General features: G+C 42.1%; 1 protein-coding gene across 6 annotated transcripts in view; it reads left to right on the forward strand.

The window, feature by feature from the left end:
- Window positions 1-23,418, forward strand: part of NTRK2 (neurotrophic receptor tyrosine kinase 2) — a 373,097-nt gene extending 349,679 nt beyond the window's left edge. For all 6 annotated transcript variants that reach the window (XM_017859916.1, XM_017859921.1, XM_017859918.1 and 3 more), the window contains 2 exons: window positions 17,505-17,663; window positions 18,543-23,418. In XM_017859916.1, coding sequence (XP_017715405.1) covers window positions 17,505-17,663; window positions 18,543-18,728 — 345 coding nt within the window. In that variant the 3' untranslated portion in view covers window positions 18,729-23,418. The remainder of the gene's footprint in view (window positions 1-17,504; window positions 17,664-18,542) is intronic.
- The last annotated feature ends 4 nt before the right edge of the window (window positions 23,419-23,422 follow it).

The raw sequence follows: 23,422 nt of genomic DNA on the forward strand, positions 1-23,422 counted from the left end.
AAGGAAGGAAGGATTTTCAAAAGGGGCATGAAATCTGAGGACATTTAATCCTTGGGTCAGCAGAGGACAGACCACCATTGGAAAGGGGAAAAATTGTTCCAAAGTCTGATGTTCTTAAGTTGAAAATAAATCATCTCTGCTTTTCTCTATAGTTTCCAGTTAATTTGCAATCCCTTGTTCATTCTGTACAAGCCATTGCCATTCTTGGGAGTATTCTTGGCTTCAGCTCCAAAGACAAATTCAGGGATAAAGAGAATTATAATCCCCAAGTCTGTGTTCAGAGAGTAGATACTAGTGCTGGAAGACTTTTATATATTTCATTTAAGCTATTTCAAGAATTGAAGTAAAGTGGATATTAACCAGTTAATATAATATCCTAAATGCCAATGATCTGCACATAAATAGATGTATTGCTGTAAAAAAAAAAAAAAAAAAAAAAAGTACGGTTGTAAAGGATAGAGACCTTGGGAAGAAATTTGCAGAAATATAATCACAGGAGTTGACTAAGGGATTTAGAGGCAGAAAGGAAGATGCACACACACCCAGAAAAGAATGCCAGCTGATCATCATGAAGGACTTCATGGCTATGAGATCTTTTCTCTTCTTCCCAGGATACCATAAGGGCAGCTTTCTTCCTCAAAGACAGCTCAAATTGCTTTAGGAGTAAAAGGGTGACCGCCTTAGCAGTGATGTGATCACATAACGGGTGGAATATTGGGGAAATAATTAGGAAAAACAAGGTAATTTGGAGAGATTCTCCTACCCAGGTACTGACTGAGAGAAGCATGCAGAGACCATTCGCATAAATCCTAAAGCTGAAGTCCCAAGGGGGCTATGACTAAGCATCCCAGAGATTTGAGCTCTGAGAAACACTGAAGGAACTAGTAGTAATAGGATCCCTCTGCTGCTGTTTTCTCTTTTCTAGTGAGGAACTGGGACCTTGGGGGACTGTTAGGGACACCCACAGAGTCAGACCTGCTTTGTTTCCTAGAACCTGTGACTTCATGCAAAAGAAAGCATTGGTTATTGATGTGGTGCAATGATGTCGTTGTCAAATTCTCTGCATCAAAGAGGAAGAGATTTCCTCCTGAAGAAGACTCAGAAAACATGACTGATGATTGCCTTAGCTGGCTTGCATAGCTGGTTATGCCACCAGGTGGACTTGGGGAAGTGATGCAAAATGAAAGGCAGAAATCAAACAGAAAGAGGCAAGGTTAGAGGATTTGAAACATCTGTCTTCCATCGCCATCTTGGACCCTGATTCTGACAGTGGTCTTGGATTTCTATGTCTTTGTTTCCCTGCTTAGTAAATGGCAATGACAGCTAGGCCATAGACTATGTATTTGTTGTAAAACCCCATAATATCATGTAATGCGCCTTAAAATATTGCCTGGAAGTAGCAAATTATTTCAAGATAGAGGTATTGAGATATAAATATAGATGTAGATACAGATACAGATATAGACACACACATCCCAGTGCAGCTGTGCTTATTATACAGAACCCTACTGATGATAACCCCAAGTAACACTGGACTCCTTCCTTTTGAAACACATAGAAGTTGTTCCTGGCTCCAGGCTTTTGTACCTGCTGATCCCAATACCTGGAATGTGCCTCTTCCCAATGTTTGCATGTCTTGTTCTTTTACTTCATTCAAATCTCTGCTTAGATATCACCTACTCAGAAAAGCCTTGACTGACCTACCTGTGTATCTAAAATAGAACTGGCCCTCTGTTCTTTCCAGCCCCTTACTCTATTATTTTGGCACAGTATTTATCACCATCTGAAATTATTGTGCATAGGTATTTGTTTATTTACATATGACCTTTGTCTCCCACTAAAATGAGAGCTCCATGAGGGCATGGAGCTTATTCACATCCATGACACGTGTGCCTACGACAATGCCTCACACCCAGGAGGTAGCACAATATATTTTGCTGAATAAGTGAATGTTATCAAAACAAGCAAACGAGTATCAACTCTGTGGTTAAGGAAAAAGAAACTTATACGTTTTGCAATAAGGGTTTAAGAAGTCTAAAAATATTATAATAGCTTCTCTTATTATCTATTGTAATGCAAATAGTCCATTGAGAGAGAAGGAGTTTGGCAAGAGGGAAGTTTAGCTTCTCCCAACATGAGTTAGTGCATGGCACTCTGGCCCTGACTTAAGGCTGTGGAGCTATAGTGGTAGGGGTGGGAGTGAGCTCCTACAGGAGGCAGTGGCAATGCTGGGGGCTGGTTTGGGGATAGTTAGACCTCTTTTTACTAAGCTCTGCTGGCCCCCTTGGGCTCCCTGGCCATCGTGCTAAGCATACATGTGGCCATGCCAAGGTAGCTTCACGGTGAGCCACTCCTGCTTCCAAGCCAGACTGCCATTCCGAGGCTCCTCACCCTGGGGAAATTCTGATGGGGCTACAAGGAGGCTGCTGTAGTTGGATGGCTTCATGCAGTAGAGGTGGGATGGCCAACAGGTTATACCACAGGAGGAGCAAAAGAAAGACACCCCTGGGGACAGGGCGCCCAACACTTCCCTTCTCACTGACTTTGCCCAGCTCCCTCTCACACTATCCTCTGCTGAAGGGTCACTTTGACTCATTCATCTGTGCTCTCAGTGGCTTTTCCTGGTAATGTATCCTATATGTTCGTTACCCTGTGCACAACATATGTCTGGTTTTTTCCTGATTTACAGTCTCAACAGGACATGGATGTCCTCCTCTAAAGCCGATCAGCTACTGTCCATTTGCCTTTCCCTTCAGGATACCCCTCTGGGCTCCAAGGGGTATGTGCCAGCAGCCCCACTAGGGCTTACAGGAAGCTGCCTGTTTGGTTTAGCTGCTGGTTCTCCTTCCATATTTATTTCTCACAGTATTGTCCACCCCGAGACCATTCCCTAGAGCAACCACATGCAAGCAATTCATTTGACAAATATTTGTTGAGCATCCCAGCACTGGACTGTGCTGTCTCCCATGAAGTTGTAATCTAGAGGCTGGAGGAAATCGCAAACAGGTAACCACAGGAATAAGGATACCCTTACGGCTGACTGGGGCTGTGAGGGAAAGGGATTTACCATTATGATCTAACAAGGGAACCTGCTTTTGATGCCTAGGAACATGGTATTTAAGTTAAGTCCTGTTGGACAAGTGGAAGTTAGCCCGGTAAAAATTGAAGAGCAGCGTGTTTGAGGGACCTATGCCATCAGAAAAAACTAAAGGAGTTTAGGAAAGAAAGGGAAGATCAAGGCCGGGCGCGGTGGCTCAAGCCTGTAATCCCAGCACTTTGGGAGGCCGAGACGGGTGGATCACGAGGTCAGGAGATCAAGACCATCCTGGCTAACACGGTGAAACCCCGTCTCTACTAAAATAAAATACAAAAAACTAGCCGGGTGTGGTGGCGGGCGCCTGTAGTCCCAGCTACTTGGGAGGCTGAGGCAGGAGAATGGCGTAAACTCACGAGGTGGGGCTTGCAGTGAGCTGAGATCCGGCCATTGCACTCCAGCCTGGGCGGCAGAGCGAGACTCCGTCTCAAAAAAAAAAAAAAGAAAGGGAAGATCAAAATGTGGAGGACCCTGCAAGGAAAGGACAGAGAGGCACGAGACCAGCAAAGGCGCTGAGATCAAATGGCGCCGAAGAGTTTTAATTTTATCATAAGGGCAATGGGAAGTCATTGAAGAGTTTGCTATTATATTAACTGCTAATTGGAAAAAGGTCAGAAGGAAAATGGGGAGTTTGTTGCAGTAGCCCAGGGGACAGGGGGAGGAGGGAATGATGGAACTTGAAGATTTCTCAAAATGGAGGTGGAAAGAAGTAGACAGTCTCGAGATGTCTTTGGAAGCATGGCCTTGGAAAGACATCTTAGAGTATTCCACAGGCCCTTGACTACATACTTCAGGACTTCTACTAACTGAGAAAAATGAAGCCCCTCTTATGATTAAACCACTGTCTCTGTGACATGTAGCGGATTGGAATCCCTAACTGATATGGCCTCTTTATCCCTACATTGGCTAGGCTTGTGATTCACTGTGGCTCATTCAATAATAGCCATAAAGTTCTTGGTTATGCCTAGCACATGGTAAGCCTGCAGTAAATGGTAGCTAGATGTTAAACGTTAGCCACACAGCTGCACACAAGCTCAGCCGTTGCAGCCTCTGTTGGGGCATTGTGGCTAACACCTTCTTCACAGAAAACTTCAGTGAGGAACTGGGACCTTGAGGCAGGGAATGGAAATGTCTTTGAAAAACCTTGTCTCCTGCTATCTTCTGTGAGCTAGTTTTTGCAGTCTTCTTCCATGTGACCCTCTAGACACACTGGCAAATGTTTGGGTGTCCTGTTATCAACCTGTTAGCAGAAGGGAACTGACAGCATAGCTAGATTAAGGAGTGAGCCACACTGTATTAGTGCTGGGACTATCACAACCCACAGCCATTTGTTCACATTTCCACTGTGGCATCAACTCCGTCTTGCATTATGGTCGTAGAACAAGCTCTGGAGGGCAGGAACCCTATCTCATTCAACTTTGTTTTCCCACAGTGCACATAGCACTGACTTTAGGTTGGTGCAAAAGTAATTGTGGTTTTGCCATTACTTTTCATGGCAAAAACCACAATTACTTTTGCACCAACCAACAGTCCCGACCACAATGGGGCAGGACTGTATAAATACAAATGTGTTGAAATGGACCAAAATAAAGATATGTGCAAGGAAGCAAGAGTAGTGATTTATCACATGTGGATTGGTTGCTACCACTGAAGTCACACTTTATGTCAACTAACTTATTGAACCTCACAGATAGGATGCGATAAGTATCATCGTCCCAGATTCTATGAATAAAAAACCTGTGTCTTACTGTGGTGATTCCTCAAGGATCTAGAACTAGAAATACCATTTGACCCAGCCATCCCATTACTGGGTATATACCCAAAGGATTGTAAACCATGCCGGTATAAAGACACATGCACACGTATGTTTATTGCAGCACTATTCAGAATAGCAATGTTTGTTATAGTGACGTTGAGACGACCAACCAAAATGTGGCATCAGGATGATAGGACCTGATTAAGAAAAGAGTGTGGCGGCAGTTTACAGCTCATGGAATAGTATGCGAAGCCATAAAAAGGCATGAGAGTCAGTGTCCTTTGTAGCGGCTGTGTTGTGTTTGTTTCATCATTTTCAAAACCAAACACCGCATGTTCTCGCTCACAGGTGGGAATTGAACAACGAGAACACTTGGACACAGGAAGGGGAACATCACACACCGGGGCCTGTTGTGGGATTGGGGGAAGGGGGAGGGACAGCATTAGGAGATATACCTAATGTAAATGACTAGTTAATGGGTGCAGCACACCAACATGGCACATGTATACGTATGTAACAAACCTACACGTTGTACACATGTACCCTAGAACTTAAAGCATAATAAACAAAATAAAATAAAATCTCAAGAAATCTTAATGCTTTTTATCACATTAAAAAAAAACAAAAAACAAAACTGTGTCTTAAAGGGAGGTGATGTCTTGCCCACAGTCACACGGAAAGTCGTTGTAAGCACAAGAAGCCCCGGTCTTCACTGTAGTTCACTGCATCATACAACTCCAGGAGGAGGGGGAGCATGCACCCGGGCCGCAGCGTGACTGGTGCCCCTCAGGGTCCTGCAGTGGAGCAGGACTGTACCAAATCCTGCAGCAAGGGCTTCACTGTTACTCTAATGCTATTGCCTGAATGTTTCCTTTTGCTGAAGTCCCAGCCGTAAGGCTGTTCTCCAAGGGAAATATCACCTCTTCGGAATGTTTAGCCTATTGGGGCAGTTTATAGGCTTGATTTAGGCTTATAGGTTTTATCCCTTTTTGAATGCAATGAACAGACTCTAAGACAAGTGATTTATTTACATTCAGCTAGTTGGCAAGTGGCTGATCTAGAACAGGAAACCAGGTCTGTGGACTCCAAAGCTCATTCACTTCTGCTTCCAGGCTTCTCCAACAGGAGTCTGGCTGGGTAGCCTTTGGACCCAAGATCGTGTGTCTGGACCATAGACTCATGAAACCGCAAAATAAGCTTACTTTTCATAATGCATTAGGAAGTCTAATGCAATCATTGTATCCGATGTTAAAGATGAAATATAAGACTTTAAATAAATTCCAGACTTGCCATAAACACCTGGGCTAGTGCTCCAGGTATGGTCCCAGTTAATCCCCAGTCCCTCAACTGTTTATCTCTTTCTGCAGTATTGGGGTGCTTTGGTGGAAAGGTTTGAGAAGCACAGGGCTATGCTACAGCGACTCCCCTAACACTGAGCTTCCACTTTTCACCACTGTGCCGAGAAAAGGAGTTGGTCAGAAACTGAGTTCCAATTTCAAAATCGCAAAGCAGCTGCTGCTTGTAGCACGTGCACTTTTTATGGGTATATTTTATCTGTAAGTATATCCAAAGAGGAATAAGGAAAATGAGCTTTAAATGTAGGTCATGTCTTCATCTCAGAGCATGGCACACAAAGTACATGCTCAGTAAGGGAAAGCTAACTTATTATATTATTTCTTAACTCTCACAATCATCATAGTAATCATCATGTCCTTCAAAGCCAAGGTCACAATTGCTATGTGTTACATATATCACAGACATAGCAGAAAAGAACCATAATGATGCCAGGTTGGTAGTTAGAACCATAATGATGCCAGGTTAGCATTTAGAACTCTCTAGAGAAAGTAGTTTTCTGCTGTTGTTACACTCACGTGAAGGCAGACATCAGTAACCATAGCAGAATGCACTTCCCCAGCTGAGAGGAAAGAAGACCTTATTCATTTTTAACTGGCTTTCGTATATTAAGTCCTCATTTCAGGCTAATGGTGGAATATAAATTCCAGCAGTCTTCAGTATTATTGAAGAAGCTGGGATTGACGGTGGGACAGCCACTCTGTCTACTCACTGGACAGGATGCACGCGGGACAGCAGTCATCACCACAATCACAGATGATGCGGAGAGTGCTGTTTGGAATGCAGAAAAGCCTTTGCTTTTCTGGCTCTGTTGACAAATCACTGCATTCATCCTTTTCTAAAAGCTACCTGGAATATCAGCCTGTCTCAGTAACTTCTGTAGGAAGAGTCTTACATTGGAGTTTTGGTCCTAAACCAGCATAATGCCATCATCATAACATAGACAATGACACACATATTGCTTCTGCTTTCCTGGTTGCCTTTTCTCAGCACCTTGGTAGTCTCCGTGGCTTTTCACCATCAAAGGGTGCAATGCTTTTGTCTCAAATGCTGAAAGTTAGATGGTATCTTGGGTTCAACATATAATGCTCAGGAGGCCATGAAAACTTGGTAACATTGCACATTTTAAAAAGGCAGCTTGATGAAATGTATATTTTTGGAATGTGCAGCTCCCCATTGCTAAGTGATGTGTAAACACAGTAACCTCACACCAGGCAGCGTGGTGTATTAGTACTTTCTAAGGGTTTCATTCTTCCATGGATCCACTTGGAAACTCCTGTGAAGATTAAGAGTTACTGGGGAGTGAGGCTATCACCGGAAGGGGAAGAGCATGTTGTTACTATCTAATGAAGAATCATTGTTTCTAGATCCAAATGTAATTCTAAAACTTCTGTGTGATGAAAGCTTAATGCTATACTGAGAGAAGATTTACTTGCTCCCCATTAGAGCCAAATGTAAAATAAGATGAAATTACAATCGCTTCTAAAACTAGGGGTCTTTGGCTGTTTAGATTATATACAGTACACAAGCAGGAGGCCTTCCCTGTGTCATGGGGAAAATGAAACCCATGTGGGAGGTAACCTCGGGTGACATGGAGTCCAGGAAGCCATTCTGCCCCTGTATACACCTCACCAGGGAGTGTCAGGGCCTCCTCATTCTCCCTTAACCAACTCCCAGGGAACCTGCAAAGGGGTGTGTAGAGGAGAGAGGGAAGAGATTGCTGTAAGGTTTGCACTGGAAATGGACTAGGGCTGCTGTAGAACAACAGCAGGTTTTAGCCATTTGCTAAGCTCTAGAATGAGATAGCAATAGGGAAGGCACCAAGAGTTACCTAGGAAGGGAAGGGAGCGGTAGGGTTGGGTCTTCACTTGGGAATGTGAAGATCTGATAAAGGGCTACCGATTTGGATTCTGGACCACAACTGCCCACCTCCTGGTGTTCAGAGCTGTTCTTGCTCCCCTGAAGTATGCCAGAATCAGAAGGGAGGGATGAGCAAGGAGAGTGTTGCAAACTGAATATCTGTTCCCCTCAAAATTTATGCATCAAAGCCCTAGCCCTCAGTATGACTCTGTTTGGAGATGGAGACCTCTGAGAAAATATTAAGGTTAAATGAGGTCATGAGAGTGGGTCTTTGAACCCGTAAGATTAGTGTTCTCATGGGAAGTGGCATCTGAGAGCTCTCTCTTGCTCTCGCTCGCTCTCTCTTCCTTCCATGTGAGGACACAGCAAGAAAGCAACCACCTACTAGTCAGGAAGAGAACCCTCTCCAGAAAGCAAATTGACTGGAACCTTGACCTTCAACTTCTAGCCTCAAAAACTGTAAGAAAATAAATTTCTGTTGGTCTGTGGAACTTTGTTGTGGCAGCCCAAGCAGACTAAAACAGAGAGCCCTTCCCACCCCTGCAGCTGAGTCCATGTCAGACTAAAGCTAAAATGCAGAATGCTAAGCCTTTGGAGAGATGGTCCTGACCTAGTCTCTCTGCTTCCTAGCTGTGTGCTCTTGAGTCGGTCCCTTGAAATTCCTTATCTCTTAAGTTGGGATAAAAGAACATGTCTGACCTACCCCACAGGATTAGTGGAGAATCTAATACGTAGACTAACTATAACAGCTGAAGTTTGTTGTACATTACTGTGTGCCAGGAGTTGTCCTAAGGGGTTTGTTTTTTATTTTATTTTATTTTTGAGATGGAGTCTCACTCTGTCACCCAGGCTGCAGTGTAGTGGTGTGATCTCGGCTCACTGCAACCTCTGCCTCCCAGGTTCAAGCGATTCTCCTGCCTCAGCTGGGACTACAGGCATGCGCCACCAGGCCCAGCTATTTTTTGTGTTTTTAGTAGAGATGGAGTTTCACCATGTTGGTCAGGATGGTCTCGATCTCTTGACCTCATGACCCTCCCGTCTCTGCCTCCTGTAGTGCTGGGATTACAGGCGTGAGCCACCGTGCCTGGTTTGTTTGTTTATTTTTAAGGAAGGCTCATTGAAGTATAATATACCCATAGTATAGATCACTTTTCAGTACACAGTTCTGTGAGTCTTGGCAAACACAGTCATTTAACTGCCGTCACAACCATGAGGTAGAACATTTCCATCACCCTCAGGCTTCCCGTGTGCCTGACTAAAGCAAGTCCTCTCCTCCTCTCAGGTCTATAGTTTGTCTTTTTAAAATATCGTGTAAAAGGAATCACCTAAGGGTTTTGAGTCTGGCTTCTTCCAAAGAAAGACATTTTTCTAATATCTACTCTTTGCAACAATATTTTGAAGTTGGCACAATTATTATAGAGTGAAGAGCTACGGAAATGTTATAAAAAAGCAAAAAGTGTAGGCAAGCCTGAGGTATAATTATTATCATCATTTCTATCATTATTATTATTTCACAGTAGAAAAAATACAATCAAATTTGAATGTAAATTTTGTGTTGAATTTGCCTTATCTAGAATCCAGGTGTCAGGAGATAGTCATAGTAGCTCTGTGACCTGTCCCTTCAAAACAGATGCTAATTTGCCTTATTTGGGGAGAATAAATATTTAAAGACATAAAAAGTATTTGACAAAATATTGTTAACATTAAGGTCCAGCACAGCTTCTCTTTGACTAACCCAAAAATATTGGCCTTGAAGTTACTAAGTCATTACCTTTTGTCTGTGACCAGATTGAAAGATATTATAGGCTACAAATAACAGCAGTTCCAGGAGTGGCAGTAATCCATTTCCAGTACTCAAAAGAGGGAGATGAAGCTGGTTCCAGCACTCCTCCTTACCTGCCCCGAGCTATGTTCATTCAGGAGTGAGAGATGAGGCAGAAAAGCCTGTTTTTATGCACAAAGCATTCCCTGATTGAGTAGTCACACGCCTGGAAACCCCCTATCACTCTTTGTAATAGAATTCTCTTCTTCCTGGATGTGGTCATTGTCCAGCCACAATGACTCCAGGTTCTTCTCCAAAGGGTAGATTTTGTGGACATTGTTTCTTTTTCTCTGAGATGGAGTCTCACTCTGTCGCCCAGGCTGGAGTGCAGTGGAGCCATGTTGGCTCACTGCAGCCTCCGCCTCCCAGGTTCAAGCGATTCTCCTGCCTCAGCCTCCTCAGTAGCTGGGATTACAGGTGCGTGACACCACCCATGGCTAATTTTGTATTTTTAGTAGAGAAGGGGTTTCACCATGTTGGTCAGGCTGGTCTTGAACTCCTGACCTCGTGATCTGCCCGCCTTGGCCTCCCAAAGTGCTGGGATTACAGGCCTTGTTTTTAGCCTCCTATTACAGATACATCATGTAATAAATAAATAAATAAGGTCTAGCTATTCCTTAAAGTTTACAGGTTCATGAATTTTTAAGGAACACATCAGGAAAAACTGCTGAAACAAAGCAATGGAGCGTAGGGTGTGATGAGGAGCTCTAGGAGCCCCTTCAATATTTAATGCAACCGAAAGCCTCTGACAACTAATCATCTCTTAATGGGGCTTGCCCTTTGGCCTACAAGTTTCTAAGGGACTAGAATGTTTGGCTTCCAAATAAGTTATCACTCACTCACTGACTAAATACCACAAGCTGAAAGTGGCCTCCCCGGCATCATTGGTCTTTGCTAGTTGAGTTTAGAAGGTCCCAGATTGGCATTACTCACCTCTAAGTCACTAGCAGCTTCAAAGCCAGAGAGACATTTGCTTTGGGTCTGTAGAAAGGCTCCTGTCTACCAATGTGCCTCTCAGAAGCACAGAAGGAAGATGACAGAGGGAGAGTGAATTTTGGTGGGGTATGATCCTTTGGGGGAAGTAAGAGACAAATGAGAAAAGACTAAATGTGACACTGGCATTTGTACTAGGTCTGGACAAGTGAGATTTGAGAGGAGGATTCTAGGAATGAACAGGGAGGGGCAGTATGGAGAAGAGTGGATATAGTAGAAGAGAAGGGAAGAAGATGGAGATGCAAGGAGGATGATAAATGCATTTTCTAAGAAGCCCAACATAGTGGGGAGAGCTAACCTGTCACTTGCTCTCTCGTCTCCCAGTATACCTGGAAAATGAGCAGTGCATTCCTCATTAACTTGTACCAAGGATAACAGACAACTCATAGGAAAGAACCTAGCCTGTCAGCATGAAGAGACGTGGGATAGAGAGCTGTCTTCAATACCATTTGGTTGCCAATTCATATTTACATTTGCTCAGCAAATTCCTTCATTTCCCTAAATTCCAGTCTTCCAATTTCAAAAAACAAATTGTTCGTTAGCCACAAACAACTGAAATTTTTCACAATTTACAACCTAATGACCAGAGTGTGTACTTTGAATTTATTGAGTAAGAAATAAACTTTACAGTCAAACTAATTAGATGTGTCCATTCTGATTTAAATATAAAATCTTTGATTTCTAATGCAAGATATTTACACCAAGGGCCTTTTAGTATTTTCTTCAGGATTCACTGTCTTGAAATACCTTTCAAACAGGTAGATTTAAAGAATGTTCAGGCCTGGGTATTTTAACTAGAACGCAGTTGTTATTTTTCTCTACATATCACTATCAAAATTATGAGGTGTCATAGAAATAAATATTAAGGGCTAAAAGAAGAGTTCTTTTCTTGATATATTTTAAAAACAGGGTCCATTTTTTTTTCAGGTTGATTTATTTTAGGCACTATGGAATTTCTTTTTGGCCTTGTGCCTCAGACATTGTTCTGATTAGCTTTGCTGGTTTAACCAAGTTGCAGTGATTTAGCAGTCCTGATGGTCATCTGGTTTTTAAAATTATTTTTCCGTAGTTTAACTTCCTTCTTTAGTCTCTCCTAATTTTCTCCAGCCTCAGAAGAGATGCGATACTAGTAACTATCTTTAGAAAAATACTCCTTTATGTTATACATAATGAAGTCTTCCTAGACTTCATTCCCAGACATAACAATTCCAAGTCTGCAACGTGGACACTCCCCCTGTCTACTGTACAGGTGGCAAACCTAGACATGGGATTTCTTATACGACTTAGAGAGCCTCTCTACTCCTTGTGAACCACAGTAGATTTGGCTGCATTTTGAGAAGTTATGAATTTCTTATTTGTAGCATCAAATGGGTGAGACTGTTTCCATCCGTCTAATCTAAGGCTTGGTTCTATCGAGAGTTTACAGAAATGACCAGAAATGACTGGAGAATGTACGGGAAGGTAGTGAAGACTGATCTCTTTCAAGAAACACATTGAGACAAACAGCAGCACTCACGAGGAACCCACTGAAGACATGGTATGCTTACCAGCCTCTGCCTCATCTCCCACCAGAAAGTACTGAATTGTGTACATCTCTCTTGAGGCATGTGATACGTTAGGCAAAGAGAGGAGTTCCTTCTGTATTCCCAGAGCTACACTAACAGTACTAGAACCATCCCTGCACTGCAGCAGGGAGGGAGAGTTTTTTCTTGAAGTGGTGGGACTTGAGCTTGCCTTTAGGAGACCTTTGGGAAGTAGGGAGAAAGGGAAGAAGATCAAACTTTCTAAGAGGCATGAGTAACTTGGCCCTGGATGGGAAGCCACCTAAACTTGCTGGTGAACACAGAGTGTGTATGGAGACTGGAGAAAGCAGAAAAGCAGAGTGGTCCATCCTAATGAATACAGGTTGTCCAATGGGGAGAGGTTTGGTATGTGGCTTTAGGTAAACTACTTAAACTCACTGACTTTTAGGGGCATTACTTGCACTATCCAGGCGAGTCCATGTCTGCTCTGGAGCATAACCACTGCGTTCAAGTGGGATAATTGAATAGAAATTCTTTGTAAATGGTGAAGACTGAGTGTTGATGGATGATTATGGTGGCGCCTAGGTGGTGGGTGACTCTGGAACCACAGCGTTTTTGTGCTGGAGGTAACCAAGAGCTGCCCTAACTCTTTACATTTTACTATTAAAAACAGAAGCCAGATCTAAGGGTACCTGCTCAGGCTAGTTAATAGCAGCACAAGAACTAGAACTCCAGTCTCTTGGGTTGAGGAAAATAACAATTGCAAGTCCAAGTCAACTCTCCAGATAACTGGGTTTCTCATCTTGCACCAGATCAACCTGGTGAGTTTAGTGAAGACCATGAGACCGCATTCAGCTTAATTACTGGAGAGTCCTGGAGGCCCCACGGCAAATCAGGCTGGGAGCAGGAATTCTGACTCCCAGTGTCATTCCTGGGATCACATTCCATCTCACAAATATTTAAGCAAGGGCATGAGGGCAAGTTGCCAAGTAGTACGATACAAAACAAATGTCTCATTGTGTTTGTTGCTGCGCAGTGTGTTGTTTGTGTGGTCCAAAAACCGTCAAGTGACTATAACTAGAATGTGACAGTAATTTGTAACAACAGTGACTTTTTTTGCAGGGGGAGGGTCTGCTTTTGTGACATGCTTCAAAATTCTGAGAAAGGGTTGCAAAAGAAATGTTCAGAAATGTTCTAAATGGGCTTAGAAAACTTGTGAACCCTGTCTGAACTTTTATTAGATTGTCCCACCACTCACCCATTTGACATCTGAACAAGGAAAGCATTATTTATAACAGCATGCGTGAAATCCCAGAAGGGATTCTTGAAAGAATTAGAGTGAAAAATCTGCCCCAAAGAGACAGCAAGCAGAAAATAAACGATCAGTTGAGAAAACATGTAAATCAAAATGTGAATCTTTTGTTCTCTCTCTCTCTTCTTTAGAGGAAACAAAAGCTGTTTCTTGGCCATTAGCAATGCAGGAGAGAGAACCAGCATCAGATTTTCTATCTTGCATTGCCAATGACCAAAAAAAACAAAAAAAGTGGGTGTTGCTGTCAAAGGAGCCACTTGGTTATGGCCAAATGAGGAGTTCAGGAGAGTGAGATATAATGATTCTTCTTAACGTCTCCAGAATGGCTGCTTCTCGTGGAGGAAGTAAGTGAGTGAAGGTTCCAGAGAAGAGAGCCACACCTCAAAAGCATTTAATGCTTTAAGACTTAGAAAGCACTTTCACAAATGCCTGCTCCAGTAAATACCTCCCAACAACATTGGGAGGTATACATTGGTACCTATATATAATTATTATACCTTGGCCACAGAGACATTTGGCAACTAGTCAAGGTTACCCAAGTAGGAAACAGGTGACTGAGCTATTGGAAACCAGCTATTGTCATCCACTGCATTGCAGCTGTGAATGTCCAGATAGATATGGAAATCCTAAGATCTTGCTGAATTAACACACCCCTAAGTGTATTTTTAGTTGTCTTGTTCGAGACATATATAAATGGTTATCTCTCCCACAAACACACATTCAAATAGTTTAATTTACCAAAGTTAAGTTTGTTCTTTCCTGCCAAACTCCTTATATACTTTAATAAGGCTCAGTCCCTGATAGATCTCCTTAAATTGAAGAGGGTTGCAATTTATAGTACATTTGACACATTTGATCTAAGAACTTCTGGGATTGCCAGCTTTTAACATTTTGAGGGACTGATAGCAGAAAGAACACCGTGCTGGGTCACAATATCCCAGTCTCTTGTTACTCCCACACACTAACTACATACTGATGATAAATCTGGATTCTAATTTCAATATTTTCATAAAAGAAATAACTATGTCTTTTTCACTAAGAACTAGGCCCTCTCACTCCGTGTAACTCTGGGATGAAACCCTCAGAGCCATGCATTTGTCCACTCTTTTAAGCCTTTTATCTTTAAAATTTTCTGTAAAATTCAAGGTTTCACACTTCTAAATAGCTCTTGCAGGAAGGCTTTTTGCAAGAAGTAATTCATTCATTCCTTCCCAGAAAAGAACGCCACTCTTAGTAAGTTCTACACTTCTTTCTAAGAGATTAGCAGACACTTCCCTTTCCTGGATGTTAAAACAAAACAACACAACTCAGACAGCATAACAAGACCAGGTTCCAGTCTTTATTGTGAGATTCCCACTTCTCTAAGCCACTTTGACCACTGGGGTCCTATTTTATCTAAAGAGAAAGAACAGCAACACCAAAATGCACAGTGGAGCTGGTTGTACCACAGCAGTATCCTGAGATGAACAATGATGATATGAGCTCTTCTTTATGAGGTAGGAAGAAGGTGAAAATGAGAGCGGTAAGGTTAAAAATAAGATGTATAGCAAAAGGGATTGTTTTCTCTTTGATTTCATCTTACCCATTTTTTTTTTTTTTTTTTGCATGTTAGGTAAGCAGAATAAGGCCATGTTTGTATCTTAAGAGGTCCCCAGAAAATGCTTGCTGTGTGGATGAAAATGGTCTGTTAAAATGTGTAGACCTCTGTCCCATCTACACCACTTGCTGGAAGTGTCACCCCAGGCAAGGTCCCATAATTGCCAGGAGCAATTTCATCGTCTGTAGGCTAGAGGAGCCACCGGGAGTCCTGAGTTCTTTATGGTTTGCTTACGTAATTAAATGGCACCGGACGTGTGTAGATGTTTTCTAAACTATGTGGTACATTCCAATTATGGTTTCAGAGAATGGCAAGGAGACTAGAGATGCTTTATTCTAGGGGTTAACAATCTTTGAAAATGTGTGTGCCAAAGTGCCCAGCACATAAACAGAAGGGTCATTTGCCTAGCTCTGCGAGGTGGCAGCAGCATCCCTGAATGGTCCAAAGCAGTCCTCTCCTTGCCACAGCCATGTGGGCTGCCCAGACCTGGTGGGATCATTCTACCCTCATACTGCAAGTCCTCCCAAGCATCTGGAAACATCAGGTCCTCTGGGTATATCAGCAGATTCCCTCTCCCAAAGTCCTAGGTACCCAGGGGTCACAGAGTTATGAACAGGGCAGATATTCACCAAGCCAGAAATGCGCTGAGATAGCTGTACCCATGTTTACCACCCACATCCCTTCTGGTTGGTCAGTGTCTGTGCCACACTGATTGCAGTTTGAGTATCGACCCTGAGGGTGACTGTTGCCACCACCTTCAGACATGAGGTAAGACCATAAGAGAAGTCTCTGTCCATTAAACACTGATGACCTGTCACTGCTGAAGGAAGAGGGAGGAAATCTAACACCAATGAAAACCAACTTAGCCTTTATGAGCTTTTTGTTTATTAAAAGCTGAATAGTAAAGATGGTAACCTGAGCCAGTAGTTTTTGTCCCTATTTGTCAAATTTGGATGCATCATACAGAGAAAATGAAATAAAATACCCTCCTCCTTTTGTACTCTTGTGCTTTCTTTGGTGCTAAGAACATCACTGGGAATCACCAAGCATGTTAGACATCTGTGACACTTCAGCCTCTTGGGTTCTAGGGTAGGGGAATATTTTTCAGGTACTGTTAGTTTTATTTTCTTCCTTTAATAAATACTAACTGGATATTGAGAATTAGAATTGGGCAGAAACTCTATGCACCATTACTCTATAAACTCAGGACCCAGAGTTGTTACAGAGGTCCAACATTTTGCTGTAGGATAAGCCCACCTGCTCTCAGGTGTCAGGCACACTGTGTAGCCTGGTGGTGCTGAGGGGTTACCAGGATGGAAAGCGGAACTTACCAGCCACAGGACTGCTGTGCAGTAATCTGTTCATGGGTTTGAAATCAGGCATCCCTGACAAACCCGGAAATGAGCTTCTTAATTTTCCTCCATGAAGTAGAAAGTCATATACAATTTTACTTTGTCAAAGAAAGTTTTCTTTGCCTGTACTAATGCAATTGCTATCTGATGCCCGAGTCTCAGTGTTTTCATTAAAGTGGGCATTTTAAAAATGTATATTTCTATTGTGGTAAATAATCTAAGGAGCAGTGCCCTGTAATAGAGGAAAGTCCTGAGCTTAGAATCCAAAGACCTGAGTTTTTGTGTCTGTAAGCAATCTGAATCTCATTGCCTTATCTGTAGAAGGAGAATAATAATGCCTGACCTGCCTATCGCTGAGTAATGGTGGAGGGGTTTGAGTCAGCATCATGTACACATAAGACCTGAAGGCAGAAGGAGGCTCTAGCCTTGCCAAGGAAGTAGAGTCACTGGTTGGTCATTTTGGATGCAGAGCCCCTCTTTGTTCTCCTGGTCAAAGTGATCTTGTTAATTAGAAGGTTGAGTCATCCTCCTAGCAGAAAGTGCATGTATGTGTGTGTAGTTTTATTTATCCAAGGTGATCATCTACCTAATCATCATCCCTGCTCCTATCTGGTTTTGAGAGAAAGAATTGCAAATAATATATTTTTTAATGATTTGGATCACTCTTTGCCCTCTGTCTCTGTTGCTTGAGACTATGAAGAAATCATATATCCCTTATGTATTTATAAACAATTAAAACTATAAAGTGCATATAAGGAAAGCAAACGGTGTCCGCCCGCATCTCCCTTCCACACCTGGTTTTGGAGTGACTGATGCCTCCCTGTTGATCCCTTTCTCTCCAGGTCGGTGGCCACACGATGCTGCCCATTCGTTGGATGCCTCCAGAGAGCATCATGTACAGGAAATTCACGACAGAAAGTGACGTCTGGAGCCTGGGGGTCGTGTTGTGGGAGATCTTCACCTACGGCAAACAGCCCTGGTACCAGCTGTCAAACAACGAGGTGTGCAATGGGTCTGGCCAAAGCCCTCCAGAGGGCTGAGATCCCAGAGGCTTCCACCAGCTGGGGCCTTGTTTTGGGTTGGAAGACCATGTCAGGACGTTATCTTATGGGGTTGTGTTGGCAGCAACACTTCCCAAGTAGCCTGCTATGTTTCTAAATTTCATGGTCAAAGTATAGTCACTCTGAGAAAGCAAAGCATAGCGCTCGCTGATATGTCCTTGCTCCTCTGGTGGTGGGACTGAGGAGTCACTTTATGTAGCTCATCTGATAAATTAATAGCAGACGTAGCATTCCAGAACCCATACAGTCCAGCGAATTCTTTAGTATTGTTCCAGCAAAGTTTCAAGGTCCTTTCCCTTTTGAATATTTCACCAGAACTTTAACTTCTAGTGAAAAACTCAAGCGTTTTGTTTTTTCTATTCTTACTCTTGCAAATATGTTTATATTTGAGGCACAGCTTCTTGGTCAGGCACCCCACATCTTTTTCAAATCCATGTCTGTCTTTTTAATCCAGTTCCTTTATCCAATAGCCTGCAAGGTTTCCTGTCAGTCAGTGCCTTAACACATAAGTGACTCATGTTCCATCTCAGACCAATAAAAACCACAACATGCTCCAGTGTGAGGTTTGGGAGCATTCCATATAAATTATTTTTCCACCGGTTTTGTGAAATCAGAGTGCCTTGGAAAAATGGATATAAGCCAATCAAATTAAACACAATATAAACTAACCTATAATAATTGTTCTCTTCCTTCTGAGAAAACGAAACCAAGAGTGGGCTTCTTTTGTAAAAGCCCCTCTTCTGCTGTTTCTTGCGCTAACATTTCTTTGATGTGCATTGCTTTTCCTCCTGTCTCATCCTATCTTTGATCTCTGTCCAGGTGATAGAGTGTATCACTCAGGGCCGAGTCCTGCAGCGACCCCGCACGTGCCCCCAGGAGGTGTATGAGCTGATGCTGGGGTGCTGGCAGCGAGAGCCCCACATGAGGAAGAACATCAAGGGCATCCATACCCTCCTTCAGAACTTGGCCAAGGCATCTCCAGTCTACCTGGACATTCTAGGCTAGGGCCCTTTTCCCCAGACCGATCCTTCCCAACGTACTCCTCAGACAGGCTGAGAGGATGAACATCTTTTAACTGCCGCTGGAGGCCACCAAGCTGCTCTCCTTCACTCTGACAGTATTAACATCAAAGACTCCGAGAAGCTCTCGAGGGAAGCAGTGTGTACTTCTTCATCCGTAGACACAGTATTGACTTCTTTTTGGCATTATCTCTTTCTCTCTTTCCATCTCCCTTGGTTCGTTCCTTTTTCTTTTTTTAATTTTCTTTTCCTTTTTTTTTTTTTTTGGTCTTCCTTGCTTCACGATTCTTACCCTTTCTTTTTAATCAATCTGGCTTCTGCATTACTATTAACTCTGCATAGACAAAGGCCTTAACAAACGTAATTTGTTATATCAGCAGACACTCCAGTTTGCCCACCACAACTAACAATGCCTTGTTGTATTCCTGCCTTTGATGTGGATGAAAAAAAGGGAAAACAAATATTTGACTTAAACTTTGTCACTTCTGCTGTACAGACATCGAGAGTTTCTATGGATTCACTTCTATTTATTTATTATTATTACTGTTCTTATTGTTTTTGGATGGCTTAAGCCTGTGTATAAAAAAGAAAACTTGTGTTCAATCTGTGAAGCCTTTATCTATGGGAGATTAAAACCAGAGAGAAAGAAGATTTATTATGAACCGCATTATGGGAGGAACAAAGACAACCATTGGGATCAGCTGGCGTCGGTCCCTACTTAGGAAATTCTCAGCGACTGTTAGCTGGGAAGAATGTATTCGGCACCTTCCCCTGAGGACCTTTCTGAGGAGTCAAAAGACTATTGGCCTCTGTGCCATGGATGATTCTTTTCCCATCACCAGAAATGGCGGCGTGCAGTAGAGAGCAAAGATGGCTTCCGTGAGACACAAGATGGTGCATAGTGTGCTCGGACACAGTTTTGTCTTCATAGGTTGTGATGATAGCACTGGTTTGTTTCTCAAGTGCTACCCACAGAACCTTTGTCAACTTCAATTGAAAAGAGGTGGATTCATGTCCAGAGATCATTTCGGGGTCAGGTGGGAAAGCCAAGAACTTGGAAAAGATAAGACAAGCTATAAATTCGGAGGCAAGTTTCTCTTACATTGAACTTTTCAGATCTCACTTCCCTCCGACCCCTAACTTCCATGCCCACCCGTCCTTTTAACTGTGCAAGCAAAATTGTGCATGGTCTTCGTTGATTAATACCTTGTGTGCAGACACTACTGCTCCAGACATCGTTCCCCTGATAGGTAGAGCAGATCCATAAAAAGGTATGACTTATACAATTAGGGGAAGCTAATGGAGTGTATTAGCTGAGTATTAATGTCTCTGGGTTGTACGGTGGTGATGGGTTTTAATGAATATGGACCCCGAAGCCTGGAAATCCTCATCCATGTGGAACCCACAGGACTGTGGGAAGGGCAGAATCAATCCCTAAGGGAAAGGAAAACTCACCCTGAGGGCATCACATGCACTCACGTTCAGTGTACACAGGTCAAGTCCCTTGCTCTGGGCTCTGGTTGGGAGAGTGGTTTCATTCCAAGTGTTCTCCATTGTCAGTATGCTGTCTTTGTTTCCTTCACTCCATTCAAAAAGTCAAAATACAAAATTTGGCACAGCATGCCAACGGGAGGCTGTGCCCAGACCAAGCACTGGAAATGTGCTTCTGGGCATAGTCACTGGTTTTGCAAAAAGAGGGCGCAAATTTAAATAGAAATTTACAGCTATTTGAATGGTCAGATATACCAAGAAAGAAAAATATTTCTGCTCCTCAAGAAAACTTGCTACCCTCTGTGAGGGGAATTTTGCTAAACTTGACATCTTTATAACATGAGCCAGATTGAAAGGGAGTGATTTTCATTCATCTTAGGTGATGTTATTTCTTATTTGTTTCTGAAGGTGCGATAGCTCTGTTTTAGGTTTTGCTTGTGCCCGTTAATTACTGAAACACCTTGTTTTTCATTAAAGGCTTGGAAAGTCAATTCTCAAAAATTCAAAAGTGTAAATTAACAGAGAACAAAAGGAAATCCAGTAGCATCTGCAGTCAAGCGAGGGAGATGACCTTATGTCTATTCAAGTTATACGCTGACCTATGAGAGATAAGAGTTGGGTCGTTTGTTCTCTTTGTTGGTGATTAAAAAAAAAAAAAAAAAAAAAAAAACCCTTCAGAATACATATAACATAATGAAAGCCATATCTCCATGATATATACGTGCATGTATGTATCATATTAAGGACCCATGGTACTGTTAAAACACTGTAGAACTCTGTGACGTAGTAAGGAAGGGGCAGATTTGTACAAAAACTTTTCTAGATTCCATCAGCGATGACCTGAAAACCAACACAGGTTTGTCATTCTGCATGTCTGGCCAGCTGCTCTCGGGGGAGAAACTACAAGTATTTATTTTATTTTAAGAGAGCAAAGTAGGTAATAATTTAAGGGATCAAATTCAAGGAGGGCTGTGCAGTTTCAGAGCAAAGATTTGTTTAAGGCCAATGAGACTTTGGGAGCATCCCATTCCAGTTTTGTCTTTTTTTTTCTCTGAAAGAAAAAAGCAAAAAATAAAATAAAATTCCACTTATACCTTCTGACAAGTCCCTAAAGGTCTTGAAATAAAAGGTTCTATGCAAGTGCAAAGTTTTATAGTTATTTATATTGCTGATTATTACTATTACTATCTCTGTTGTCTTAAGAGTATGTGCTGATTTCAGAGACACCTCTAATTGAAAGAATATCAGATTGCTTTTAAAGTAGCTGAATGAGCCACAGAATATCTGAAATTATTCATTGCTGTTCCTCCACCACCCCCTTTCTCATGGTCTGATTTTTAGAAGAGTAGCATCCTTGTTCTAAAATGTCGTGATCACCAAATATGGCCTTCCATCAAATTTGTGAAAACTACAATATAACAGTGACAAACCTAATTCTCTAGCCCAAACCTGGTCTGACAATCATTTCCATTTAGAAGTCATTGAATAGTTTTCCAAACACTTTCCATGTGTGTTAGCAAATTATTCCCATTTTGTGTAAATGAGGACATTGAGACTCAGAGACCCTCAGAAGCATGCTAGAGGTCTCCAGCCTAGCTTCCGGCGCCACTGGGACTGAATCCAAGTACTCTCACTCTGAACTTCATGGTTCTGTCCACTAGAGACTCTAATATACAAACAAGCAGTTCAGGAAAGAAAGCATGCTAACACATTCATGAAGCAGTATATGAAGTTAGAAGAACACAAGGAAATACAGGAGATGACAAGCAGCTGAGATATTGTGATATGTAATCATGCTCTTATCTTCAGCTAAATTCAGCTAAATCCTTGTACACTGAACCAATGTCATAATCAGGCTTATTTAGAAAACACTTTGAACTATGCTATAAAAGATTATATCAGAATTCATATTATACATGTGTTCACATCAGCACTACCTGTGATATTTTCATGTATTTATATGTGTTATAAATACTTGATTTATACATATACAAATGCACATACATAGTGTGTTTGTGTGTTTATGTATAAATTTATAGGCACACAATAATAGAGATAATTATAAGTAGGGTGAGGTATGAATAATTTGCTTAAAATATGCTAAATAACCAAAACTGTTTAACGTCATGTTGCTGTTAGTGCTTCCATTCTCCATGTGGGTAGGACTACATCACACTTTTCAACTCTGTGCAGTACTGCATGGGTGGAAGACATATTTAAGATAATGTGCTTCCCAAAACAACTGAATAAAAGCCATCCCACTACACTGAGTGCTTTCTCTGGCTCCTTGCAAAGGAAGATACTTTTTGTAAAGGTCCAGGAAAGGAACATTGCTTTCTTTTTGTCTTTCAGCACATTTGTATTATGCTCACCTTGTCTTTGTCCCACTGTGACCCCTTGACACTTGAGTTCAGAGTTCAAGCATTCCAAATATAAATTGGAATGTTGGCAGCCCAGTGTCTCAAAGGCCAATGATGAGCTGTCCAAGACCCCACAGTGAGATGAGCAACTCTTAGGAATTCCCACATCCGAGAGTGAATACACCAACTAACAGTATAGAATGCTGTCCTTTCCAAAGTGTCCTGACTGCAGGATTACCTGGTCAAGAATGGACTTTCTTTGAATCTTTCTTTTCGCAAATTGGACAGCCTGTAATACCAATACCATTGTTGTATCTAACTAAATAAATGACTGCATATACACACATACCCTCAATTTTCTTGCTTCTCCGTTTTCTTTTTCCTCCCCTGTTTCAGGACTTTTATTTTCAATGTTGACCTTTGGTTTGGCCATATATCACTGTTACAGGAAATCTCATGAGAGGAATGGCTGGGGACCCAACTCTCCAAATGTCTGAGTTAGCAGTTACAGCTGACTTTTTATGATGCATAATTGGAATGTGGAGCCTCTGAGGTTGTGATAGCTTGTACATGAATTTCAAACGTTATTCTAAAGAATGAGGAGTGGGAGGGATTTACAGTTAGAAATGACAGTGCAGGAAGGGGTATTTTCTTGTTGTCAGGGCTGGAATGAATCACTGCTGCTCAAGTCAAAGGTTCTTGAATATGCTTAGTTTTTGCATTCCCCCCCTTCTTTTCCTTTGACCTTTATTTATTTAATTATGTATTTATTTATTTATATACTTTTGCTCCATTCATCACAAACACAAAGCAAAGCAAAAAAAATACA

The sequence above is a fragment of the Rhinopithecus bieti genome, unplaced genomic scaffold (genome assembly GCF_001698545.2).
Source record: "Rhinopithecus bieti isolate Rb0 unplaced genomic scaffold, ASM169854v2 scaffold_51345, whole genome shotgun sequence".
Taxonomy (NCBI): domain Eukaryota; kingdom Metazoa; phylum Chordata; class Mammalia; order Primates; family Cercopithecidae; genus Rhinopithecus; species Rhinopithecus bieti.